Genomic DNA, 25,161 nt, shown 5'->3' with positions numbered 1-25,161 from the left:
AAATATGGGTCGCGACTCAATGGAATGGGCTTTTTATTGGGCTAAATGGTACTGACCCATTCACTATGAAGCCCATTTCGGCAAAACTCCCTGTTTGGCCCAGTATTAATCTTATTGGGCCGAGACAACCCAGATCTGTAGACACTAATTGGGCTTTAGCCTTGTATTAGCCAATAACGTATAAGATGAAAAAGTGCGCGGCATTTCAAAGCAAAGAACATTTCCATATTCCCTCAGTATCGCCACTGCAAAACCCTAGCCTCCATCACCTGAACTGAAACCCTAGACGGGTGGCGCGGAGCGGTGGAGTAGATTCATCAATGGATGATGTCTGTGAAGGGAAGGATTTCTCGTTCCCGCTGCAGGAGGAGAAAATCCTCTCGTTGTGGGATGAAATCAAGGCATTCGAGACCCAGCTAGAGCGCACGAAGCATTTCCCAGAGTATATCTTCTACGATGGACCGCCTTTCGCTACTGGTCTCCCGCACTATGGACATATTTTGGCTGGCACGATTAAGGATATTGTGACCCGGTACCAGTCGATGACTGGTCATCACGTGACCCGTAGGTTCGGGTGGGACTGTCACGGGCTGCCTGTTGAACATGAAATCGATCAGAAGCTTAAAATTAATAGTCGGGAGGATGTGATTAAAATGGGGATTGGGAATTACAATGAGGAGTGCCGATCGATTGTGACGAGGTATGTTGGAGAATGGGAAAAGACTGTGGTTAGGATGGGGCGATGGATCGATTTTAAGAACGATTACAAGACTATGGACTTGAATTTCATGGAGTCGGTGTGGTGGGTGTTTGCCCAGCTGTTCCAGAAGGGCCTTGTCTATCGTGGTTTTAAGGTTTGGGTCTTCGTTTCTCTCCATTTATTATTGATCAAGATTATGCAATCCTCTCTTTGTTCTCTGCTTTATTTGCTTCGTGCCCAGGCAGGCTTTTTATTCTTTCTTATTTTGCCATTTCATAAGATTAATGAATATAAATGGAAAATTTATCCTGGGTTAAACAAGGTGTCCTTTTAAGTTTTGGATTTTTGTTTCTCGTATAAATGTTTTTCTATTTGAGTAGTAGGAAAATAAAAAAATGGTCTTGGAGAAAAAAGCAAGTTAAATCAATTTTAAACCTCCCAAAGAAGGCAACAGAAGCGTTTAATGTGTAATATGAATGGTCTAAATGGTATTGAAGTAATTATTTAAGGGTATTTCAAGCCTGTGCAATAACTACCTGCTCCCCCGGAATGCTACAGCATCATTTATTGTTTATAATCTCATTGTTACTGAATCGGTTATTGTGAAAGTTGTTAAACTTATTGATTTGACAGTTCCTGCATACGATTTTTATTTAATTATTTTTTATAAAGCGTTCCATTTCCTTTTCCTTGTGTGAATTGGTTTCTGAAAATTTAGAAATTATTTGACGTGTAATTTCTTCAAAGATGTAGAATTTTGAGGGAAAGAGAAAGGAAGTCTTAGAATAATTGTCTTTGTAGGAATTTATGGTTTCTTAGTTTGGAACTCATCTTGAATGAGATGGTTCATTTGTTAATTTTGCAGGTCATGCCATACAGTACAGGTTGCAAAACTCCATTATCTAATTTTGAAGCCAATTCCAACTATAAGGAAGTACCTGACCCAGAAATCATGGTAGCTTTCCCTATAGTTGATGATCTAGATGGTGCATGTCTAGTTGCGTGGACCACGACACCTTGGACATTGCCTAGCAACCTCGCACTTTGTGTCAATGCCAATTTTATGTATTTAAAGGTCCGCAACAAGGTCAATGGGAAAGTTTATGTGGTTGCAGAATCGCGACTCACAGAGCTTCCTATTGAAAAGCCAAAGAAAGAATCAGTTGGTGATTCAAATCTGAAAATCAAATCTTCTGGTGCTAAAGTAAAGCATACTGATTACTATGAAATATTGGATAAGTGCATCGGCACCTCACTTGTGGACAAGAAGTATGTCCCGTTGTTTGATTATTTCAAGGATTTCTCAGATGTGGCATTCAGAGTTATTTCAGATAACTATGTGACTGATGATAGTGGAACTGGAATTGTTCACTGCGCTCCTGCATTTGGAGAAGATGATTACCGTGTTTGTATGGTGCATAACATAATTAGTAAGGGGGAGAACCTGATTGTGGCAGTGGACGATGATGGGTGTTTCACTGAGAGAATTGTTGACTTCAGCAAGCGCTATGTGAAGCATTGTGATAAAGAGATCATTCAAGCAGTAAAGGAGAAAGGCAGGCTTGTCAAGTCTGGAAGCTTTACTCATAATTATCCTTTTTGTTGGAGATCTGACACTCCCCTTATCTACAGAGCAGTTCCTAGTTGGTTTGTTGCAGTGGAAAAGATAAAGGATCAATTGCTAGAGAACAACAAACTGACGTACTGGGTGCCTGATTTTGTGAAGGAAAAGCGCTTCCACAATTGGCTAGAAAATGCGAGAGACTGGGCTGTTAGTCGAAGTAGATTTTGGGGCACTCCACTTCCTATATGGATCAGCGAGGATGGTGAGGAGATTGTCATTATAGATTCCATTGATAAACTTGAAAAACTTTCTGGTGCCAAGGTGACTGATTTGCATCGTCATAATATTGATCACATTACAATTCCTTCAAGCCGTGGCTCTGAATTTGGAGTTCTTCGACGTGTGGAGGACGTCTTTGATTGCTGGTTTGAGAGTGGCTCCATGCCTTACGCTTACATTCACTATCCATTTGAGAATGTTGAACTTTTTGAGAAAAATTTCCCTGGACATTTTGTTGCTGAGGGACTGGATCAAACTCGGGGATGGTTTTATACTCTCATGGTCCTGTCAACTGCACTCTTTGGAAAACCAGCTTTTAGAAATCTCATTTGCAATGGGCTTGTCCTTGCTGAGGATGGGAAGAAGATGAGTAAGAGATTGAAGAACTATCCTCCCCCCACAGAGGTAATAAATGATTATGGTGCTGATGCATTACGATTGTACATCATAAACTCGCCTGTTGTTCGTGCGGAACCTTTACGTTTTAAGAAGGATGGAGTATATGCCGTGGTAAAAGATGTTTTTTTGCCATGGTATAATGCCTATAGGTTCCTTGTCCAAAATGCTAAGAGGCTTGAAATAGATGGGCTTGCACCGTTTACCCCCATTGATCACAACATCCTTCAAAAGTCCTCGAATGTCCTTGACCAATGGATAAACTCAGCAACTCAGAGTTTGGTTCATTTTGTGCGGCAAGAAATGGATGCTTATAGGCTATACACAGTCGTTCCTTTTCTCCTCAAATTTCTGGACAACTTGACAAATATATACGTGCGATTTAATCGAAAAAGACTGAAAGGCCGGACTGGAGAAGAGGATTGCAGAACTGCTCTTTCAACTCTTTATCACGTGCTTCTGACAGCTTGTAAGGCAATGGCTCCATTCACACCATTCTTCACAGAAGTTCTCTACCAGAACCTAAGGAAAGTTGGTAGTGGAGCAGAAGAAAGTATTCACTTTTGCAGTTTCCCGGAAGTAGAAGGGAAGGAAGTGAACCATATTGAACAAAGTGTCACTCGGATGATGACAATAATTGATCTTGCTCGGAACATTCGTGAGCGACATAACAAACCTCTGAAAACGCCACTCAAGGAGATGGTTGTTGTACATCCCGATGTGGTGTTCCTTGATGACATTGCTGGTAAACTAAGAGAATATGTGCTCGAGGAGCTTAATGTGAAGTCTTTGGTCCCTTGCAATGATACATTGAAGTACACTTCCTTGAGAGCAGAACCTGATTTTAGTGTTTTAGGAAAACGCTTGGGAAAATCAATGGGAGTCGTGACAAAGGAGGTGAAGGCAATGTCAACAAAAGATGTCTTAGCTTTTGAAACAGCTGGAGAAGTTACTATTGCAAATTATGTTTTGAAGCTTGGTGATCTTAAGATAATTCGGGGTTTTAGACGTCCTGATAATGTGAAGGAAGAAGAAATGGATGCTGCAGGAGATGGTGATGTCTTGGTGATATTGGATTTGCAAGGGGACGAGTCATTGTTTGAGGCTGGAATTGCTCGTGAGGTTGTTAATAGAGTTCAGAAGTTACGTAAGAAAGCTGCACTTGAGCCTACCGACTTGGTGGAGGTCTATTTTAAATCATTGGATGAAAACAAAACAAAACTTGAAGAAATTTTAGAATCACAGGAACTATACGTCAGGGATGCTCTTGGGTCTTCATTGCTTCCCTCTAATTTGATGCCTCCGCATGCTGTGATTCTTGACGAGGAGAGTTTTCATGGGATATCAAATATCTCTTTTGCTATCACTCTGGCAAGACCAGCTCTAGTATTCAACTTGGATGCCATTGTCGAGTTGTACGCAGGCAATACCAAGTTCGTGCAAGGGTTAAAAACTTATTTGTTGTCGAGGGATCACCATAATTTGAAGTTAGAATTTCAACGAGGAAACGGTAAGATCACAGTTAAGTGCATTGAAGATCAACCTGCAGTGGATGTTGTGTTGAATAAACACGTGTTCTTGACTGTTGGCGATTTTTTCTCAAGCTCGAGGTCCAAGTAATTTTTACTTTTAAGAATTATCATTCTTTTTGCTTCTATCCCCTTGTGGAAATTTGCATTTATATGCAACTAGAAAGAGGAACAGTGGACGTCTTCTTGAAAGGAATGGGGGACCTTTACGTGTTATGATAGATGGAATAACTTGTTTCTGTTCTCCTCCGAAGTGTGATTGTATTATAAAGATTTGAATTATAAAATAGATTATAAAGGTCCCAAATCAATATCAAGAGTGTGTTTGATTGGCTCTATTTTTATAGAAAATGTCATTTTTTTCGCCTGAATTCCTAATTTTGCAGTGTTTGATTGACAATTTTTTTCATGGAAAATATTTTTCAACTTTTAGTCACGTGACTGTATTTTCCTCAAAAAGAAGGGAAAGAAGATGTGGTTTTAATTTTTCAAATAATTCTGCCTCTCACTCTCTTTTATCTATCTCCTCTCTCTCATCTATCAATTAATAAAAAATGAATAAGTATAATATTTTTTAAGTTAAAAACTAAATTAATTAATAATTTTTATATAAATAAGTTTTCTAGAACTTATTTTATTTTCATACAAATTTTATATTCCCAATCAAACACACCTTAAGAGTTGTTTTCTTGATCAAAGTCTCTATTGAGATTCGAGAAATTCATGCACTTCAAGATACATTGTTCACATTGGATGTCCCTCCCACACTAAATATTTAGGGAACAACCATTTGTACAGAAAAATGGTTGACATACTTGTTGACAGATACTCACATTACTATGGGATCCACGTGAATAATTTTTTTTAAAAAAAAAAGTGGCCCCCCATATTGTGAGTATCTGTCAACTAATTCTGTCAAACTCTTCTGTACGAATAGCGGGATTCATTTATTTAACATATCTGTAACTTGGGTTCAATTGTAAATATGTAAATATATAATATATTACAAGTGACAATATAAGAATTGTTGTATCAAAGCATCAAAATTTTATCAAGGACAAATAACGTCAGATCTCAACTCTTATAGGTGCCAGTTTCTTTCCTTTTTCTTTTGTTTTCATAATTTTTATTTACCTTTTTGACTCCTCAAATAGTTTGGCGCGTGTACTATGTGGGTATTCCTGATGGTCAAAATAAATTGATAGGGTATTTTTTCCGTTATAAATAATTCAATTTAAATAAGATGAAAGACCAAATATTAAGAAAAATTACATTCAACTTTTGATCATCATGTTTTTTCTAATAGGCTCACAATTTGGATGTCTAGCCTAGCCCCCTCTCGTATTATTTTTCTTTCGTTTTCAATAACATGCGCTGCTTAGTATGATTGAGATATTCCAAAAAATATATTATTTAGGTCCTGTTGGACCGTAGGGCTGTCAATGGATCGGATTTGCTCAAATTCGATCTAATTCGTTAAGAATAATCATTCAATCTGATAATTCGACGGATATTTGAATGTTAAATCCAAATTCGATTAGCTATGTTATCGAATATCAAATCTAATAATCCGATCCGAAATTGAAAAAATTAGAAAAATAAAAATTTCATTTATTTTTTTTTCATTAAAAATCATAACCTCAACAAGATTTTTAATTATTTATTTATTTTAAAAAGGGGAAAATACACAATCCATGTATTAACAATGCACAATTCAAAAATCAAGTGTTAAGTTTAATTATGCAAAAATAAGCATTTTATCTAATTAATTAAAAATATTTATTGAATAAATATAATAAAATCACAATTATATAATTAATGGTCACAGATTCGTAATTATAGGTTACAAATTTATTTACTGGTCACATATTATCAAATTAATTGGTTACAAATTATTTTGTGGTCACAAATAAAAAACTTGTAGTCACGAATTATTTTGAGGTCACAAATCATTCAAATTACAGGTCACAGTATATTTACGAGATACATAGGTCACAGTTTGTTAGTCACAATATTGAATTTTAAGGTCACGGTTAAATAATTAGTCACAAATAATAAAATAGTTGGTCACATGCACTAAACACCCAATCCCTGATACTGATCCACCATTAATTTTTGGTCACAGAAGCCTAAATAATTGGTCACGAATGCCGAATTAGTTGGTCACAGATGCCACCACCACCTAAAAAACGCAACAAAACACAATCCACTACTAATACTTGGTCACATATACCAAACATTCCACCGCGATCCCAATCCACCACCAACACTTGGTCACATAGCAACCAAATAGTTGGTCATAATCAGTATTACACCCGTCCAGTCACAACACCACCACGACCACGACCAACAACCAAAACGACCACCAAAGCACGACGACTAACTGCACCACACCACAACACCACACAACCATCAACACCATCTCGCCGCTGATACCACCATCATCACCACCCCCCCAACAATGTACCACCACCAACAAAAAGGCCACACCTCAATCAACACAAACCAACAACTTACACACCACACCACCACCACCACATCAACACAGCTGAGGGATTGACCGAGTCATGAACTCATACAAAAACACACCACCGCCATCGCCATCACCATCACCATCACCACCACCGCAAACCGCCACCACTCAAACACAATCAGTCAATGACCAATATTACACAAATCATCATCTAAACCCACAACACCAGAGTGGGTGGTCTTTTTAGCAGTGTGATTTCATCACCGCAACTCGAGAAGGGAAAAGTGCAGTAGCTCGGTAGATCTGCTTCGCCTTCGTGAGCAGAGAGAAGTGGTGGTCCAGGCAAACATAACGGCGTTGGTGAAAACCACGAATCGCCCGATCTGTGTACCGACGAAACTAAGGATCCGCGAGCAGAGGCCCCGGAGCTAGAGTCGATTGTTGCATTTCCGATGCCTTTCCTTGACGCCAAAGGTGCCATGTCGTTGCCGTTGTGAATCGCCACCGACGGTGGCATTTTATGATAGAGTGAAGGGAAAGTATACTGTATAGAGATGGTAGAGAGAGAAAACGCACGGTAAACTTATTAGGGATTACAAAATTGATGAATTGGGTGAAATATAAATATTTAAATTATTAAATCAATACCTGGATTTTGCATACTGAAACTTCAACTCTGATATTTGAATTGTGATGTTTAAACCCTTGAATTTGTGTAATTTTCACTTTTAAAAAAATATTTGAACTATCTTGATGGGTTTACTTATTATATTAGAAGGCTCAAATCAAATTTTTTTTAATCCAAGTGATGATAATTTTAATTCCTATTTAAAAGAGACACCTCTTAGAATGTTTTAGCGATATTTCAATGTGAGATACTAATTATCATCATTTGTCAATTCTAAGTATTTACTAGTTGACTTTATTATTTTCATTAAAAATCATAGCATCAATAAGATTTTAATTATAAATAATGTCAATTTTAACAAAGTAAATTATTTTGGACATATTAATTGTTAGTTTTTATGTTATAAAACAAATTACTATAGTAAATCTAATCAATAAATTAATTATTAGTTTTATCTTATTTTAATTAATAAAAAAATTAAATCTCTTGAAAATTTTCAATTAAAAATATTATACTATTATATAATACTATTTATTATTTAAAAAGTATGTGTAAAGTATAATAAAATTTTCAAAATAGAAAAACAGTGTCATAAATTATGCGATAATATAAAAAATATAATATATTATTATAATAAATCGGATCGGGTTGTTATCAAATCGGATTGACCTATATCCATATTTGATTTATTTAATTAACAGATCATCGAATTTGGATCTCAATCGGCTTATTGGATTGAGACTCTAAATTCATCTTCCATTAATTTCATCGAATTCGGATAAAAATATAATCCATTGACAACCCTATTTGACCCACGTTCTTTTCAAAAAATACATTCTTAAATAGTGATTTGATATAATTTCAATCACACATTTTTCAATAAAATAATATTATATGTAAATTCAAAATTTTTTCTTATTTTTTACTACGCATTTCCTATCAATACACTATTCACAAATGTTTTTTTATGGAAATAATGCGGGCTTAAGAAAAATTAGCCAAGCTAATATATGGAACAAATTGGGCGTTAGCCCTCCATTTAAGGGCCCAAATCATATAGAAAAATTAGCCAAGCTAATATATGGAACAAATTGGGCTTCAGCCCTCCATTTAAGGGCCCAAATCATATAGAAAAATTAGCCAAGCTAATATATGGAACAAATTGGGCTTCCATGTTCCTTCTTTTCTGTGCGTAAACAAATAGCAACTTTTGATGGAAAGGGAAGGAGAAGACGATGAAATTGTCTGTTTAGATGAATCGTTCTTCATCAATGACAAGTATGCTATACTACCTTTTCTCTTTCATACACATTTTCTTGTTTGGATTATTGAAAAGATTGTTTTATGCAGCTATCAACTTACTCCATTTACATTTGGGTCTCATGTTCTCGAGCTCTACTGCTTACAGTCAGCTTCAAGTGAGTCTTTTTTCCCCTTACAGAAATTTTGGTTAAAATGATGGGAAGATATTAAACACGTTTCTCTTTTTCTTGTTATTCTTATGTATTTTGTGCAATTTATTGATATGTGATTTTCTAGGTAAATATAAGAATGAGCTTGGGGATTTTGAATTTTTTCTTGAAATATAAATATTTGTAGGGGTGAATGCATTGAAGTTATATTAAGCTCCAGTCAGAAGATTTTTTATGGTTAAAGAATTTGCTGATTTATTAATCCAATCTACATTATAATGTGATGCAAATTGCAAATGTGGTCTGACCGATCATATTTGTATGTCAGCTGATTTTGATTTGACAGGGCAGTTAGTATGGCCTGGGGCAGTGCTTTTAAATGACTATCTCTCGAAAAATGCTGAAACGCTTCAAGGAAGTTCTGTTATTGAGCTAGGCTCTGGGGTTGGTTAGTCCTAGCTTTCTTCCTCTTTACAGAGTCTTCTTAAAGCTTTAATATGTACAATTCTATAACTTTGTGTATGGCTATCACCAATGTGCTGATAGTTAATATTAATTCTTGAATTCAACAATTTGAAGTGCAATTTTCTGAGAAAAGAAACAATTTCAGGAACCATATAGAAAAATAATGATTTCCGTAGGTTTATACTGTATTTACATCCAAAGTTGAAATGGGCAGTGCTTTAGAGAATATCACGCCTTTTTGTATATATACAAGAAACAAAAATTCTTGTAGTAGTTGTGTTTTCAGAAAAGAACCATTGTAGCAAGAGTGGCACATAATCTATTATTGAATAGCAACTTGGCTCAATAGGATATTTCAAAGAATTTCTCTTTCTATGAACCATAGTTTGGTCAGGTTTATATGTAGCTAAAAATTTAAAAATCGGAAAACACTTTTGACAGAATCTTAGGATTGTAAGTTGCATCTGCTTGTTATTCATTAACTGCTCAACGCATTCATTGTGAACTATTGAAGATTTGGATGGGTAGTGTAGTGGAACGCAAAATATCGAATCTCTCTAGATACAACATATTTCACTTGATAGCGACTGATGTTGGATTCTTGTGACTCAGGCTTTTGTTACTCACATTGTTAACATGAGTTGTTCCCATATCCTGATATGGCATATGGTGGGGTTTGTTAGCCACATGCTTAGGTGCGTGGATCACCGGATCTTTCAGAATCTGCTTGCATGAGTTTACATGGCAATGCAGCAACTATTTTCATCCCAGAATGAGGATAAATTTTCAACCTTAAAATGTTATATATGGAATCCTTTTTCATCTGTTCATTTTTCCTGAATCAAAAGATAGTATTATCTCATCTTCAGGAGCACATTATTTTAAGTTGCTATTAGATAGCCCATTAACAGTGCAGATCCTACAGGTTGTAAGAGCTAAATTGTAGGATCTCGTTATGTAATTCAATCTTAGATGGCCCATCAATTCTATGTTTATAAGCGGGACCCACGATAAAATACTTTTGTCCCTAGATTTAGCCATTTATGTACTACAACTGAAGACTGTAAACCATAAGGCCTAGTTGTCCTCTATTTTAGTAAAATAATTTTTCTAGAGTGACAAAGGGGCACATAAAAGTCAGCAGTTATATTCAAATCATGAAATTATTTGTTAATACCACTTAAGGTTCATATAGGGAAAATTGATCACTAATTTCCTATATGATATATTGATCGCAGATTTATACATGCAGGCATTACTGGGATGCTTTGTAGCAGATTCTGTCGTGAAGTAGTTTTGACAGACCATAATGAGGAGGTTCTCAAGGCAAGGCTATGCAATTGAATGTCACCGCTTTTGATAAACTGTAAGTTTGACGTCTTATCTTTAGGTTGACATCTTTATCTTATATGTACATTTTCAGATACTGAAGAAGAATATAGAACTGCAGGAATCTTCTCAGAATTCTCTTTGTTGCGCTGGTAATGAAATAATTTTAAAAAGAAAAGATCAGAAAAATTTGGAAAGTTATATCATCTGTTTCCTCTTGTATTTGCAGAATTAAAAGCTGAGAAGCTAGAGTGGGGAAATTCTGACCAGCTCAACAGCATCTTGCAAAGGCATTCAACAGAGTTTGATCTAGTTCTTGGAGCTGACATCTATATCCATATCTTTACTATTCATCAACTTGTTTTATATGCATGTTAGTAAATGGTGAGTTTTTGATAGTTAACATGCATAGTACGCATCACCCACCCATGAAGATGTCCCTACAATGAAGATATAACACTTGGCTTTGTTGGTTATATTTTACAATTTTGTTTAAGACCTTGTAAAGCTATAATTATGTTTACTATTTTCTACTCACCATCTATCTGGGAATTTTCCTTTTATTTTTCTCGTACAACCATGCCGTTACTTACCTAGAATCTCCCAAATAGCCATTCAAAAATTTCAATGCATGATTACATTTGGTTATATGCTTTTTAACTTTGACATAGAATCAAATTTTCGCCATGTCATGTGCAGTTGCCCAATGCACAAAAATGTTTTAAGCTGAAGTAATCTCTATTTGATTTCTGTTCTTAGTTCTGAATTGTCTTTGTAACGTATAACCTAAATCATAACACATGAGCAGATGAGATTTAGTGCACTTCATTTCAATCTTCTAGCTCTTTCTTTTAGTCAATCATGTTGAAACCTAGAAAAAATGAAAGAAGCCTTAATGCTTTTCAAGCTTTCAACAGTCAAGTGTTCCTTTGCTCTTCGATACCGTGGAAAAGATCCTGAGTGTTGGCCGTGAGAACAAATGCAAATTTATATTGGCCTATGTATCCAGAGCAAAAGTGTAAGTGACTTGTTTGTTTTATAGATGAATATCATTGTAATAATTTCATGTACTAATTTTAAAATTGGTTGGCTTTGATAACAATGAAAAGGGATATGAATATTACAATTTGTACCTTTCAATATATATATATTTATTACAATTTGCATAAGATTAGTCCTAATATTAACCATGTGGATGGTCATCTAGAACAGATAATGTATTTAGTTACAAGAATTAATATATTACATCATTCTAGTTGGTTCTTAAAAAGGATTTTAAACAGATTATTCTCAATCAGTATCAAAAATTGCAAAGTAACTCAAGATTTTAGTGGTGGGAAGATGACAAGATCTAGGTTTAACTACAATTTGGCTTTTATATTGCTTCTCTCTGTGCAGCATGGACACCTTAGTTATCAGTGAAGCTATTCGACATGGATTGCAGATAAATGAAGTTACTGGAACTCGGGCAGTTGTTCAAAATCTGGAAGGAGTTGTATTTGAGATCACCTTGGCATGAGACTAGTGGCAGGGACAATGCTGCAAGTCAGGAGAACAAAACAAATGGCACATTAACCGAGGCAGAGGATGAAGAGCTACTATCAAGCCTGTTACATACTGATGTGTTAAGAGACCTTAGAAGTTATGCAAATCACCATTATTTTCATTAAATCGTGTAACTGAGATTGTTTAAACACAAGTTGGAGCTCGACTTTATGTTTATTTTTTCTTGTCGTGGTGAGTTTGGAAATTTTGTTGCCAAAGTTTGGTTGAAGGCAAGTGAATGTAACTGTATCACAAAGTATCAATGAGGCAGCATTTGCTAGTAGTCTCCCATGTCTCTAATCTTTCCTCAGATTTTACAATGTTGACAATCAGTTAAGAGCTAATACATCGATACACGAAGGGCATGTTTGTCATGCAATATTCAACAAAAATGAATTATAAGATTTTCACTTATTTTTTTTCTTGATACTGCTTAGTGGTATGCAGGTCACGTCGCAGAAGTGGCTCAAGTGAAATAACCAGCAAAACTTAGCTAACAAAATTTCGCAACAAGGGAAAAATGAAATTAACCAACACTTATACGTAACATTGATTTTCGATAATTTTGTAATTCAGTCTCTTAATGGTTTCTGCAACAGCTAAGGGGAAAACAATAACCCATTTCCCAACAGTATGCAAAAGGAACTCGAAGATCTCATACTATGTAAGATTATCCAACTCTTTTTTGTCAAAAGAGAAATGTTCAGGGTATAAATAAGAAAGTTGATCTCCAGGTGTAATTCTAATCTCTTCAAGATCGAGTTCTATCACGCATTTTTGCTCTTGCAAAAAACACTCCAGCCAGTAAGCCTGTGGAACACAAGAAACAAATTAATAAGTAATTGTGATTCTTACTGTAGAACTATAAAGCTTGCAAAACCATAGGAAATTTACCGAAGAATATGCTTGCAGAATTTTCCAAACTTGTTGCAACGTGAAAAAGAAGGATACCAGCAACAGAAAGAGGTATCTTATTTAGCGAACCAACAAGGCTGCAGCATACGAAATGGATTAACAAGAAAACAAAGAAAAGACATGCATAATCTGACAATCAGTTCCATGGGGACTTCAATTAGGGGAGAATTCACTGTCTTCTTCAATTATTTTAAACCTAGGAGGCAGCGAAACAGGAAATAAGGAAATCTTACCTGTATGTAGTAGCCCCGGTTTGATGTAGAAACCACATGGAAGTGAAGCTTATTGCCAAACCCAAGAATCCACTAAGCGTGATGACCAGCCAGAAGGTGGGCAGCCTCAAAAGTGGTCTGCCATGGGAAACAAAGAAACACAAGATTTAGAGCATGGTAGCCTAAGCTTAAAAACTTTAGTGTAAGTACACGAGTTTAAAAGTTCCAGATTCAAATGTGACTTTTTAGTACCTTTCAATCATTCCCATCCAACAAATAATATTGTATTGCTCAATGTTGAAATTAAGTTACTTATTTTTTTAATAAGGTAAGAATTACTTTCAAAATAAGTAACTTTTTCACTTGAAATAAGAAAAGAGCAAGTTATCAAAGTGCTTTGATGAACCCTCCATTCCATAACTGATTGAGCATGTTTTAACAAAAGTTTTTACTTTAACATGCCACCTTCAAAACTTACTATTTCCCTATTTGTATCTCTAAACTAATTAAATATGGATCGATATGCATATGCTCATCAAATAAAATTAAATTATCTTAGTACTGATAGAAAGCATCAGCATACAACAATAATTATAAGGAAACCAAAACTCACGTTCTTGAAAGATAATCAACCTCATTGAATACAAGAACGAGTAATGTTCCTAGGGGCAGCGAAAGGGTATTATTTAGCAGGACCATTGAGAACTCATTCAAGTCCCCAGATTTAGTGACTTGCTTTGCAGTATCCATGACTCTACGCAAAGTCAGCTGCACCAAAAGAAGACAAATAATATATCAACAACATAGCCTATAAATTAAGGAAAAAAAATGTTGGTAATTTGTAGAAAATCCATTAGTTATAAAATTTCAAGAAACTACAGTCAGTAACCTTATGGTGCTTCATGGAAAATTTGAAATTTAAAAGAGAATTGTAAGAATAAATGTGTCTACAAATGTAAGAAATGCATTTGCACATAGTAAGGAACTGAACCAGCAGCTTTCTAATATCTCAGTGTAAATCATCTACCTAACTGAAGTTAACACCATCAGTCTCAAAGTATATATAAAACAAACCATGATGGTACTATGCCTTATTAAAGGTCAAGGGCAATTCTTACGGATGCAAAAGAGCATTCTTTTCTAATTCATACTCAATTTACCTAAAATAGCCCATTAATCCAAAATTCCAAAAACTGCTTCCAGTATTTCTCTTTTCTTTCCGCTTTCTCTATTTCAAGTGCGCCCCCTTCTCCTTCAATTTATTTCCAACTTTTACGAGTTTTTAAACCCTTCCTTGCATCAAGTCTAGCATGAGTTGACTTGACTTGAAAGCAAGCAACATTGGAGCAATATTATTTATAGCATCAAATAACAGATTAAGTCACCACAATCTCCAGCTACAACAAGAAATACTAGAAAATGGAAATACGAGAGGTGATTGCTGTGGAAGGAGTATAAGATAATACAGCTCAGTATATAATCAGGACTTGATGTACGAATGAGTATTACTCACAGAATAGGATGCTGTCAAAAAACAATTGATGAATTGCCACGTGTATCCAATGGCATGAAAAGAGAGATCTGTAATTCCTCCAGATATTGCTGAAATGATCTACAAATGTAAATGCAAGACTTCAAATATGCATCAACCTACTGAAAATTATAATCTAATGTAATTAAGAACAATCATTACATTTCTGCACAGATAAAAATGATATGCTAGCCAGTACCATACTTTTGACTTCTTGATGAAGCAGCTTATTAGATATGGTTGAAACTAACATTTTGAACAATTGGAGCTCAACCACTGATTGATTGAGTATTAATCCTAATTCAATTAGATAATTCAGTATGATTAATTTAAGGATAAATGATGATCAAATAGCACTAGACTTTGATAAATTTAGCTTTGATTAACTGAAAGCATGACTGATTAGAGTTAACTAGTCAAGATGTATTAGCAGTTACACAAAAGTATTGTCCACGTACAGGTCAATAGGTTGCCAACATTTATATATAAGTGTAATTAAGAGGAGCCACCTCTTGACATACCATTAAGAAAAGAGCTGCCCAAACTCTGTTGTCATGATGCTTGTTGAATAAATACATTTCACCAACAGCAGTCATTACATTGGTTACATTCTTCAGAACAGTGACCATGGCAACATTAATGTACTTTAGACTACAAACAAAGAACACGGATGTTATGTAACACAAACATTTTTTGAAGACTCAACATTACAAGGCAAACAATTGAATAAAACAAAATGAGTTCATAATCATTTAACCTCTAATTATATCCACAGTCTACCGGAATTTGAATCCTCGACATAAGAACATGATGAAGCCATTCAGTCAAGAGACAAATTAAAAAATGAAGTGCTAAATGAACACCGCAGTTTAGACATGCAAGTAGAGATAATTACATATTTTAGCTAGCAAAACAATCAATCAAAACAGCACAAAGTGACAAAATTTAAGGTTGGACAGATCAAGCTCTAAGTCACAGCATTAAAGACATTAAGTAAGACAAGGAACAACAAATTGGAAGAACAGTTGACAAGAGGAGTGATTATACAAATTAATAACAAATAACATGGTAGTCAAGCTAAACAATTTTCTTCTGAAAAGATTAGAAGCAAACTATTTCATATAATATGTACAACATAATTATTGTTGAGAAAGAAAGAGAAAAGTAACATAAGTATCCCACAGAGAAAAGGGAAACCAAAAATAAATTAGTCAATATCAATTTCAACCGAGGGAAATGAACTTTATGTTAGTATTTTAAATACAATCTCAATATCCGTTGGAAGTCCACAAGAAGAAACACTTACATAAAATAACATATTTGTTGTCTAGTATAAAATTCTCATCCATTATCAATAAAAACAAGCAATTAAAAAATAATAATATAAAGCTTGAAGAGAATCCAGGCAGTTACCTAAGATACCAGAAAATTAAGATGAGATACTAATCTTCAGAGGGCTTAAGCATGTAAAATAAGTAGAATATTAACCTTTCGCAATTATCACATTTCATTATGGTGCAATAATGACCATGTATTGAATAAGTTTTTTGCATAGTAAAGGAACTCAGCACTGCAGTACACATATATGAATAACTAGCAAGGATGAATTAACAGCAGAGACAAGCATAAGCATATAGAATATAATTCTGTATCCGGAGTATCATAAGAGAACAACTTTTCATATTAAGATGATGAAATTTAGGGTGTTTATGATAACAAGATAATAAACATATTGTACCTGAACATACTAGTGATCAGCATCCCAACAAATATAACATTTACAGGCAACCAGACTTTCATTAATCTCCAGGTAAGTGGTTCTGTGGTAATTATGCCAAGGAAACTCAAAGTGACAACAATAATCACTGAGACAAAATTCTGCACCCATCAACAAGCACTGTTAGACTATATGACAGAAATTTACTAGAATCAATTTGACTATGAGTAAAAGCAATACAAGACAACAAAGACTAATTGTCTTGTAGTATTAACAGAGAATCTTATATGAAAGGTAACCTGGTATAGCATCAAAGATATTCCAGCATTAAAGTTATAACTGGAGAGGACGTACTTGTTAACCAATATCATGCTACAGGAAGAAAAACAATATGCAAGGCCAGCCAACAAGGCCTGGTTGTGTATTCTAAGTACTCTTTTACTACTACGCACTGTTTTTTCTCTACCCTCCTCCAATTTTCCACTCTCCACATCTATCTCATCATAATTGCTTGGAGTGTTCATTCCAAGAGCTGATCTGCAAGCAAGTAGAATTGTAAGAATTTGAAACTATTACCATTATGAGAAATGATATCAAGTAATCAACACCACATTTGAACCAATTGATTTAAAAGGAAAAAATCTCAAAGTCAGATATGATACCAATGCAATGTATGCGGCTTACATAGCCCAATCATTCACTTCATAAAGTAAAGAATTCCAAACTTAATTATCTTTCTTGAAACAATTGGAAGAAAAAGGACAGTTAGAAGGCTTATGTAAATCACTCAGTTTCCAGCAGTTCAGTCATCGCACAAGAATTAAAACCTTGATGTTTTAATATACTTACCCGAAAAATCTGGAGCCAAAAAGTAAAATAAGTTTTCGTTCTGAATTCTTTTTCTTACCTATTCAGTCTCTGAAATCATTTAGTTAGGTGTTATCATGGAGGTAGCCATTATTTGCCTTTGGTTAAAAGTATCTTATTAACAAAGAGGAGAGCAATTAAGTGCTCCAAATCATTTCCTTAACATCGTGGCCTCTGCCATTGGCGTTTCTTCAGAAAAATCTTATCAACAAAGGGAAAAGCGGTTTTAGGGTACATTTTGGGGCAGTTTCAATTCCTCTTCTTCCTTTTACGCTTTTTGGTATTTTTGAGAAATGATTTGCTTCTCGAAATGGAGTGTCTGTATGAGAAAACATGTGTTAGGAAACAAGGAACGCATTAGAAGGAAATTTTTGAAAACGTATTGCATTGGGGATAAAATTTTCAATGCACTCAAGTCGATCATGGACCCTCAGATAAAATCTTGCTACGTGTTAAGCCGCACCATGTACATACTTGATCAGACAGCCAAGATTCTCGAATTATAGATTAGTCTCATCATTCAAATCCATAATCTTCAGTTACAAGTCATAACATCTTTTCATCGATTTTTAGTTGAATAGAAGAAAATGATAGTGAGCTGCACAAGGTTTGTTGGTATGCCAAGTTGTAACTGGTAAGAGTCTTTGGGTTCTGATTTGGATCTCAGTTTGAAACAGGTTGGTATTTGGAGTAAAGCATTGTAGTTTAATTTGAATAAGCATTAGGGCATACTCTGAAGGCGTTTGGAAGTGATCAACAGAATTTAAAATTGAAAGCATGAAAACTTCACATAATGAAACATTAAAATTCAATCTAGCTTCATCCGTCAGAAAGGGAAATTTAAAAAAGCAAGATTACACCCTGGATATATTCAAACATTTGACCATTGTCATAGCAACCTCAATTAAATCTATCAACATAAAATGGAATCCATGAAAAGCCACAAAATTGAAAAATCCCATCATTATGGAGACCCCAAAAGAAGTGTACCTGCTGACTACCTCTCTTCTAACTGGACTAGAGACCTCATCTGGCAAGCCGTTTAGCTGATGACTTTTGAAGCTTCTTTCGCCACTTTGGGAACCCTTATTTATGTCCTCTGTCATATTTATCTCTAAACCAGGATCAGGGGAATTTAGTAAAGCCCCTCTAGATAATGCTCTACAATATGGAAAATTTTTAATCACGTCATTTTCAGATATGGATAGAAGATTACAAATTGGTAGTCTTAAAGTTGAACTAAGTACGCCAAAATATTATATTTAGTTTTATTTGTGAAACCATGTCAAGAAACAAAGAAATTTATTTCCAATAATTCATTAGAAACATGACAACTAGAGTAATATAAATAAACCACATAGAGAATGAAACTCATTTGAATAACTTGTGACCAACAGCATCAAATCAGAGAGAGAAACTTCCATATTCAATGATCATTTCTAATCACTTCTCTGGATGATTTTTAAAACGAAAAGTCTAGTAACAGAAAATATTCATAAGAAATTTATTTCCAATAATTCATTAGAAACATGACAACTAGAGTAATATAAATAAACCACATAGAGAATGAAACTCATTTGAATAACTTGTGACCAACAGCATCAAATCAGAGAAAGAAACTTCCATATTCAATGATCATTTCTAATCACTTCTCTGGATGATTTTTAAAACGAAAAGTCTAGTAACAGAAAATATTCAGATATTCTGGATGTCAATCTATGGTTCCTAGGTTACCACTACTATACACAAATACCTAGAACAACTCGAGTCCCCGTTAGAATCAAGCAGTAGTCATTTATACTAACAAAAATGGAATCCAAAAGTCCTCACAATCCACAAAACCTATTTTCTTGTGACCTAAATTAATCAGTAAACAACACACTGCAGTAAAGTATATTCCAAAAACTCAGCAACTCAGGAGCTCTCACATCATTTTCTTATCTTATAAAAAAGATAGAGAAATTAAGAACGCCATCCAGTTCTACATCGAATTATTCAAAATAATAATAATAATAACTGTCAGCAATCCAAAAAGATTTTTTCCCCCTTCATTGAAGTGGTAAAAATGCGGGAAAACTTTACTTAAAGTTGAAATACATCCAGGAAAAAAAATAAATACAAGTTTTCTTCCTAGCTCTACTCCAATCGATAAAAAAAAAAAACTCCCAAAAATGATCAGATAAATTAAGCGCCCATCTCGATTTTGATCTTCATTACACAACCTCACTCAACGAATATTCTGTGAGATATAATAAACAGACTTACCTTGAGTTGGAGTCACGCACTTGTACAAATCAGCGTCTCTTATGCGTGGGATAGATCTTCAGCTCAGAAAAGAGGCAACCGCACTTCGATCCACTATTTTAAAAATGGGTATTAGAAATTTGATTGCAAGTAACCTGAATATGTTAGAGATAGATGAGATGTTATGAAAAAGAAAAATCTTGCCATTCATAGAAATATACAACGGTTTTCCCTTCAGTTTTTTGGTTTTGAAATTCTTAACTGAGATCGTTGACCTAATCTCGATGATACGACGCCGTCCTGTTACCTTTCCGTACAGCACATGTTTGAGCATTTTGAAAATGGCGTATGAATAAATAAAATAAATTTTCACTGTCGACTTGAGATTAGAGATTATTTTTCTACATAAAAGATCTGTTCAATGGTGAAGGTACAACTCGGGAAGTTTAAGGTACAATGCAGCAATGTGAAAGAAACTCCTCGAAAAGTCGAGATGATTGTCTTCGATGTTACGAAGAAATTTCAAATTTCAGAACAAACGGACTTAATATTGCTCCAATGTACAATAAGCTCCTAAGAAATGTTAGGCCGTTTGGTAGCCATTATATTTTCCAATTAATTCATTTTTGAATCGTATGCATGAGATTATTTTGAGGCGCCTACAATTCCCATTTCCTCCAATTGCCCCTCCAACCAACAGTCTACAATCTCTCTCTACTATAAGAACAAAAAGGGCAAAGATGAGAATTCACACATTTTGAATTTGAATTGGAGAATAAAATATGGCATCGACCCACATTAATTTGATAGGAAAAATGCATTTTGACAATTAATGGCTACCAAACGGTTTAACACTACGAATTCATAATCATTTTTGCAAAAAAGGTAGGTATAGAATAACCTCTATAAATTAGTAATTTTGTGATCGATAATTTTTTTTATTAATATATGGAAGATTAATTTGTTGGGTCTACCCGAACCCAAAGGCCAGACCAATGTCTTGAATCGCATCTATTGGACCGTCTCCGGGAATGACTCCGGCGACGGCAGCCTAATTATATTTTGTAAATGAGTTTTAATTCATCTAAAGTTTGGTCTTCACTTAAGAACTCAGATTTTAATTATTTAATAAGAAATTATCATGTGACTTAATCACATGTTATACGGATTTTATATAATTTTATTTATGAAAATTCGCTACGACGAAATTAAAGCAAATTAAAAAAGTGGTAATCTTGCTTAAAATTGTCATATGTTTTGTAAACGTTTAACATAAGTAACGATGTAATTGACATAAATTTGAGATCGTTGACCTAATCTCGATGATACGACGCCGTCCTGGTACCTTTCCATACAGCACATGTTTGCGCATTTTGAAAATGGCGTATCAATAAATAAAATAAATTTTCACTATCGACTTGAGATTAGAGATTATTTTTCTACATAAAAGATCTGTTTCTATGGTTAAGGTACAACTCGGGAAGTTTAAGGTACAATGCAGCAATGTGAAAGAAACTCCTTGAATAGTCGAGAAGATTGTCTTCGATGTTACGAAGAAATTTCAAATTTCAGAACAAACGAACTTAATATTGCTCCGATGTACAATAAGCTCCTAAAAAATGTGAGGCCGTTTGGTAGCCATTATATTTTCCAATTAATTCATTTTTGAATCGTTTCATGTCCAATATCTGACAATGCATGAGACTGTTTTGAGGCGCACACAATTCCCATTTCCTCCAATTGCCCATCCAACCAACAGTCTACAATCTCTCTCTACTATAAGAACAAAAAGGGCAAAGATGAGAATTCACACATTTTGAATTTGAATTGGAGAATAAAATATGGCATTGACCCCACATTTATTTGATAGGAAAAATGCATTTTGCCAATTAATGGCTACCAAACGGTTTAACACTACAAATTCATAATCATTTTTCCAAAAAAGTTAGGTATAGTATAACCTCTATCAATTAGTAATTTTGTGATCGATAATTTTTTTTATTAATATATGGAAGATTAATTTATTGGGTCTACCCGAACCCAAAGGCCAGACCAATGTCTTGAATCGCATCTATTGGACCGTCTCCGGGAATGACTCCAGCGACGGCAACCTAATTATACTTTAGTAAATGAGTTTTAATTCATATAAAGTTTGGTCTTCACTTAAGAACTCAGATTTCAATTATTTAATAAGAAATTATCATGTGACTTAATCACATGTTATACGGATTTTATATACTTTAGCTCCCGTTTGTTTTTCATTATTTGCCTATTAAAATGAAAAATGTGGTCGTTATTCATTATATCAAACCACCATATTTGACTTTCTATCTCTTACATGTGATCCATAACGACTATATTTTTTATTCTCATTTTTATATTAATGTGTACCAAACGAGGCTAATTTATAAAAATTTGCTACGACAAAATTATGCAAATAAAAAAAGTAGTAATCTTGCTTAAAATTATCATGTGTTTTGTAAACGACAAACATAAGTAACGATGTAATTGACATAAATAATAACACATATTCTGTGTCAGAGTGATTTTTTGAGAAGTAACTTTTTTAGTAATTTAACTTTTGGCATGACTTTTGAGAAATTATTAGTTTTTGAGAGTCAAAAATTACTTTTGAGTCCATTTAGTTAATTTTATAAAAGCACTTATTCTAACTGAAAAAGTTTTTAAAGAAAGTTAATGTAACATGGCTTCATTTGAAAGCTCTTTCGAAAAAAACTCTTTTATAAATTAGTTTTCAAACAATAATTAGGTAATTTTCTCAAAAAACTCTTATATAAGAATTAGAAGTCCAACCAAATGGACCTTTAAATTAGCTTATTCTAAAAACATTTTTAATCAGATAAAGTACTTCAAAAAAATTATCCAAAGTATTCAATTAGTCACTTCAAAGGTAATTTTTGACTTTTAAAAAGTCTTGTTGGAATTTTTAGTCAATTGAACCCTCTCTTGACTCACTTTTGTTTTCTTTAGAATGCTTTTTAGCTTTGAATAGTTTGAGGACGAGGACAAGGACAAGTACCTTCTATTTTGAATATTATTTTAGAAGTAAATGTTGTAACTTAAAATTAAGTTTTAACCTTTTAACAACTTAACTCATTTAATTTTCAGTTTTTATTTATTTAATAATCATTTTTCACACAATTAAAATATCATAATTCATGTTATAACCTCCATTTTAATGACTTAATTGTGGAGGTTGATTTACACCTATAAAATGTGGTTACATCTCATTGTAAAGGAGTATTAGAATATAATAATTTGGAAGAAAACATTTTATATAATTTATACTATATTCTTATATTTGGGCAATTCGATCAAAGGCTCGTTCTTTATCTCCCTATGGTCGTGCCCATAGAAGGAGAGTCACATGGGTTTTATCTTGGAGCCGTGTAGTGTTGAAAGAACCCGCACGAAGGGAATGCAACACGACTTTAGCACAACATCTTTGATGTGACTCCCAAGGCTTGGTTTCTAACTCTACTTTTATTTTATATTATTGTTGAATTATGTTTATGTCATGTAATTGAATATGCTAATTGATAAATTTATCTACACACAAATCACTCAATTTTCCCAACAATCTAAAGTCGTGTTTGTGATTTGTATGTAGACAATTCCTTTTATGCGATATATGTGCAAATTATTAGTTTTATGATCTCGAACAGTAACATTGAAAAATTCCCAAAGTGGCATTATCTTGCAACAAGTAGGGACTAGAACATCCTTACAAACTTATATCTATGTAAATGAAAATTCAAGGAGTCAAAAATTACTTTTGAGTCCATTTAGTTAATTTTATAAAAGCACTTATTCTAACTAAAGGAGTTTTTAAAGAAAGTTAATGTAACATGACTTCATTTGAAAGCTCTTTCGAAGAAAACTCTTTTATAAATTAGTTTTCAAACAATAATTAGATAATTTTCTCAAAAAACTCTTATATAAGAATTAGAAGTCCAACCAAACAGACCTTTAAATTAGCTTATTCTAAAAACATTTTTTACCAGATAAAGTACTTTAAAAAAATTATCCAAAGTATTCAATTAGTCATTTCAAAGGCAATTTTTGACTTTTAAAAAGTCCGGTTGGAATTTTTAGTCAATTGAACCCTCTCTTGACTCACTTTTGTTTTCTTTAGAATGCTTTTTAGCTTTGAATAGTTTGAGGACAAGGACAAGTACCTTCTATTTTGAATATTATTTTAGAAGTAAATGTTGTAACTTAAAATTAAGTTTTAACCTTTCAACAATTTAACTCATTTAATTTTCAGTTTTTATTTATTTAATAATCATTTTTCACACAATTAAAATATCATAATTCATGTTATAACCTCCATTTTAATGACTTAATTGTGGAGGTTGATTTACACCTATAAAAGGTGGTTACATCTCATTGCAAAGGAGTATTAGAATATAATAATTTGGAAGAAAACATTTTATATAATTTATACTATATTCTTATATTTTGGCAATTCGATCAAAGGCTCGTTCTTTATCTCCCTATGGTCGTGCCCATAGAAGGAGAGTCACATGGATTTTATCTTGGAGCAGTGTAGTGTCGAAAGAACCTGCACGAAGGGGAGGCGACACGACTTTAGCACAACGTTTTCGACGTGACTTCCAAGGCTTGGTTTCTAACTCTACTTTTATTTTATATTATTGTTGAATTATGTTTATGTCATGTAATTGAATATGCTAATCGATAAATTTATCTACACACAAATTACTCAATTTTCCCAACAATCTAAAGTCGTGTTTGTGATTTGTATGTAGACAATTCCTTTTATGTGATATATGTGTAAATTATTAGTTTTATGATCTCGAACAGTAACATTGAAAAATTCCCAAAGTGGCATAATCTTGCAACAAGTAGGGACTAGAACATCCTTACAAACTTATATCTATGTAAATCAAAATTCATCAATTTATCTCTAAGGGCAGATGGTGTCATGATAGCACCAAGAAATTATTTAAAAAAAATTTGCATTACTGATTTAGAGTAATAATACAAGGCAAATCATTGATGCATGCAATTGAAGCCGAGTATATCGGTAGAGGATCTTTTTTTTAAACATTCATGTGATTTAAATTTTGTTTAATATGTCATTTTCCTTAGCATTATACTAAATCTTCCACTTGTGTTAAATATCTTTTATTAGCTTTGACATTGAAATAATTATATTGTTATAAACATAAAGAATATTGGGTGGTGGAAAGCGTGTTTTTAAAATGTGGAGGGATGATTTCATACTTCGGTTTCACATGAAACAAATCAATGTTTTGTCTGGAGCAGATCAGACTGTGGAAATAATTTTATTGATGAATAAATAAGATGGAG

At 33.8% G+C, this 25,161-nt stretch overlaps 3 protein-coding genes across 7 annotated transcripts; 2 read left to right on the top strand and 1 right to left on the bottom strand.

Moving 5' to 3' along the window:
• Positions 1-206: 206 nt before the first annotated feature.
• LOC111411660 (isoleucine--tRNA ligase, cytoplasmic-like) lies at positions 207-4,806 on the top strand. The gene is made up of 2 exons (XM_023042208.1): positions 207-854; positions 1,566-4,806. The coding sequence occupies exons 1-2, from the start codon at positions 321-323 to the stop codon at positions 4,557-4,559; spliced, it is 3,528 nt and encodes a 1,175-aa protein (XP_022897976.1). The 5' UTR covers positions 207-320; the 3' UTR covers positions 4,560-4,806.
• A 3,939-nt stretch (positions 4,807-8,745) lies between these two features.
• On the top strand, positions 8,746-12,615 carry LOC111411659 (protein N-lysine methyltransferase METTL21A). Of its 2 annotated transcripts, none has more exons than XM_023042207.1 (8): positions 8,746-8,847; positions 8,920-8,987; positions 9,328-9,429; positions 10,699-10,772; positions 10,870-10,927; positions 11,005-11,106; positions 11,682-11,793; positions 12,174-12,615. In XM_023042207.1, exons 1-8 carry the CDS (start codon positions 8,783-8,785, stop codon positions 12,292-12,294), a joined length of 702 nt encoding a protein of 233 aa, XP_022897975.1. In that variant the 5' UTR covers positions 8,746-8,782; the 3' UTR covers positions 12,295-12,615. The 2 variants fall into 2 exon arrangements, with proteins under 2 accessions (XP_022897975.1, XP_022897974.1); XM_023042206.1 differs by having other exon boundaries at positions 9,310-9,429.
• A 127-nt stretch (positions 12,616-12,742) lies between these two features.
• LOC111411658 (GDP-mannose transporter GONST1-like) lies at positions 12,743-20,174 on the bottom strand. Of its 4 annotated transcripts, XR_002705866.1 has the most exons (11): positions 19,828-20,174; positions 18,553-18,723; positions 16,995-17,232; positions 16,717-16,856; positions 15,500-15,629; positions 14,961-15,059; positions 14,061-14,215; positions 13,469-13,585; positions 13,215-13,312; positions 13,003-13,130; positions 12,743-12,968 (listed from the first exon to the last, which is right to left on the bottom strand). XR_002705866.1 is itself a non-coding variant. In XM_023042202.1 (10 exons), the coding sequence occupies exons 2-10, from the start codon at positions 18,666-18,668 to the stop codon at positions 13,072-13,074; spliced, it is 1,152 nt and encodes a 383-aa protein (XP_022897970.1). In that variant the 5' UTR covers positions 18,669-18,723; positions 19,828-20,174; the 3' UTR covers positions 12,743-13,071. The 4 variants fall into 4 exon arrangements, 3 of the variants coding, with proteins under 3 accessions (XP_022897970.1, XP_022897972.1, XP_022897973.1); XM_023042202.1 differs by having other exon boundaries at positions 12,743-13,130; XM_023042204.1 differs by lacking the exon at positions 14,961-15,059 and having other exon boundaries at positions 12,743-13,130.
• Positions 20,175-25,161: the final 4,987 nt, after the last annotated feature.

This window comes from Olea europaea, chromosome 16, assembly GCF_002742605.1.
Source record: "Olea europaea var. sylvestris chromosome 16, O_europaea_v1, whole genome shotgun sequence".
NCBI classification, from domain to species: Eukaryota; Viridiplantae; Streptophyta; class Magnoliopsida; order Lamiales; family Oleaceae; genus Olea; species Olea europaea.
Note: the sequence above shows the minus strand (reverse complement) of the source record. Positions and strands in the feature narration are given on the sequence as shown.

What these genes read in the sequence shown, in the direction of transcription:
- LOC111411660 (XM_023042208.1), top strand. Translation starts at nt 321, where the DNA reads ATGGATGATGTCTGTGAAGGGAAGGATTTCTCGTTCCCGCTGCAGGAG. An exon ending in TTGTCTATCGTGGTTTTAAG is followed by an intron (nt 855 to 1,565) that starts GTTTGGGTCTTC and finishes TTAATTTTGCAG; the next exon opens with GTCATGCCATACAGTACAGG.
- LOC111411659 (XM_023042206.1), top strand. Translation starts at nt 8,783, where the DNA reads ATGGAAAGGGAAGGAGAAGACGATGAAATTGTCTGTTTAGATGAATCG. An exon ending in GAATTCTCTTTGTTGCGCTG is followed by an intron (nt 10,928 to 11,004) that starts GTAATGAAATAA and finishes TTGTATTTGCAG; the next exon opens with AATTAAAAGCTGAGAAGCTA. An exon ending in TATGTATCCAGAGCAAAAGT is followed by an intron (nt 11,794 to 12,173) that starts GTAAGTGACTTG and finishes CTCTCTGTGCAG; the next exon opens with CATGGACACCTTAGTTATCA.
- LOC111411658 (XM_023042202.1), bottom strand. Translation starts at nt 18,668, where the DNA reads ATGACAGAGGACATAAATAAGGGTTCCCAAAGTGGCGAAAGAAGCTTC. An exon ending in TTTTGACAGCATCCTATTCT is followed by an intron (nt 14,216 to 14,960) that starts GTGAGTAATACT and finishes CTTTTGGTGCAG; the next exon opens with CTGACTTTGCGTAGAGTCAT. An exon ending in GTTGATTATCTTTCAAGAAC is followed by an intron (nt 13,586 to 14,060) that starts GTGAGTTTTGGT and finishes TTCCCATGGCAG; the next exon opens with ACCACTTTTGAGGCTGCCCA.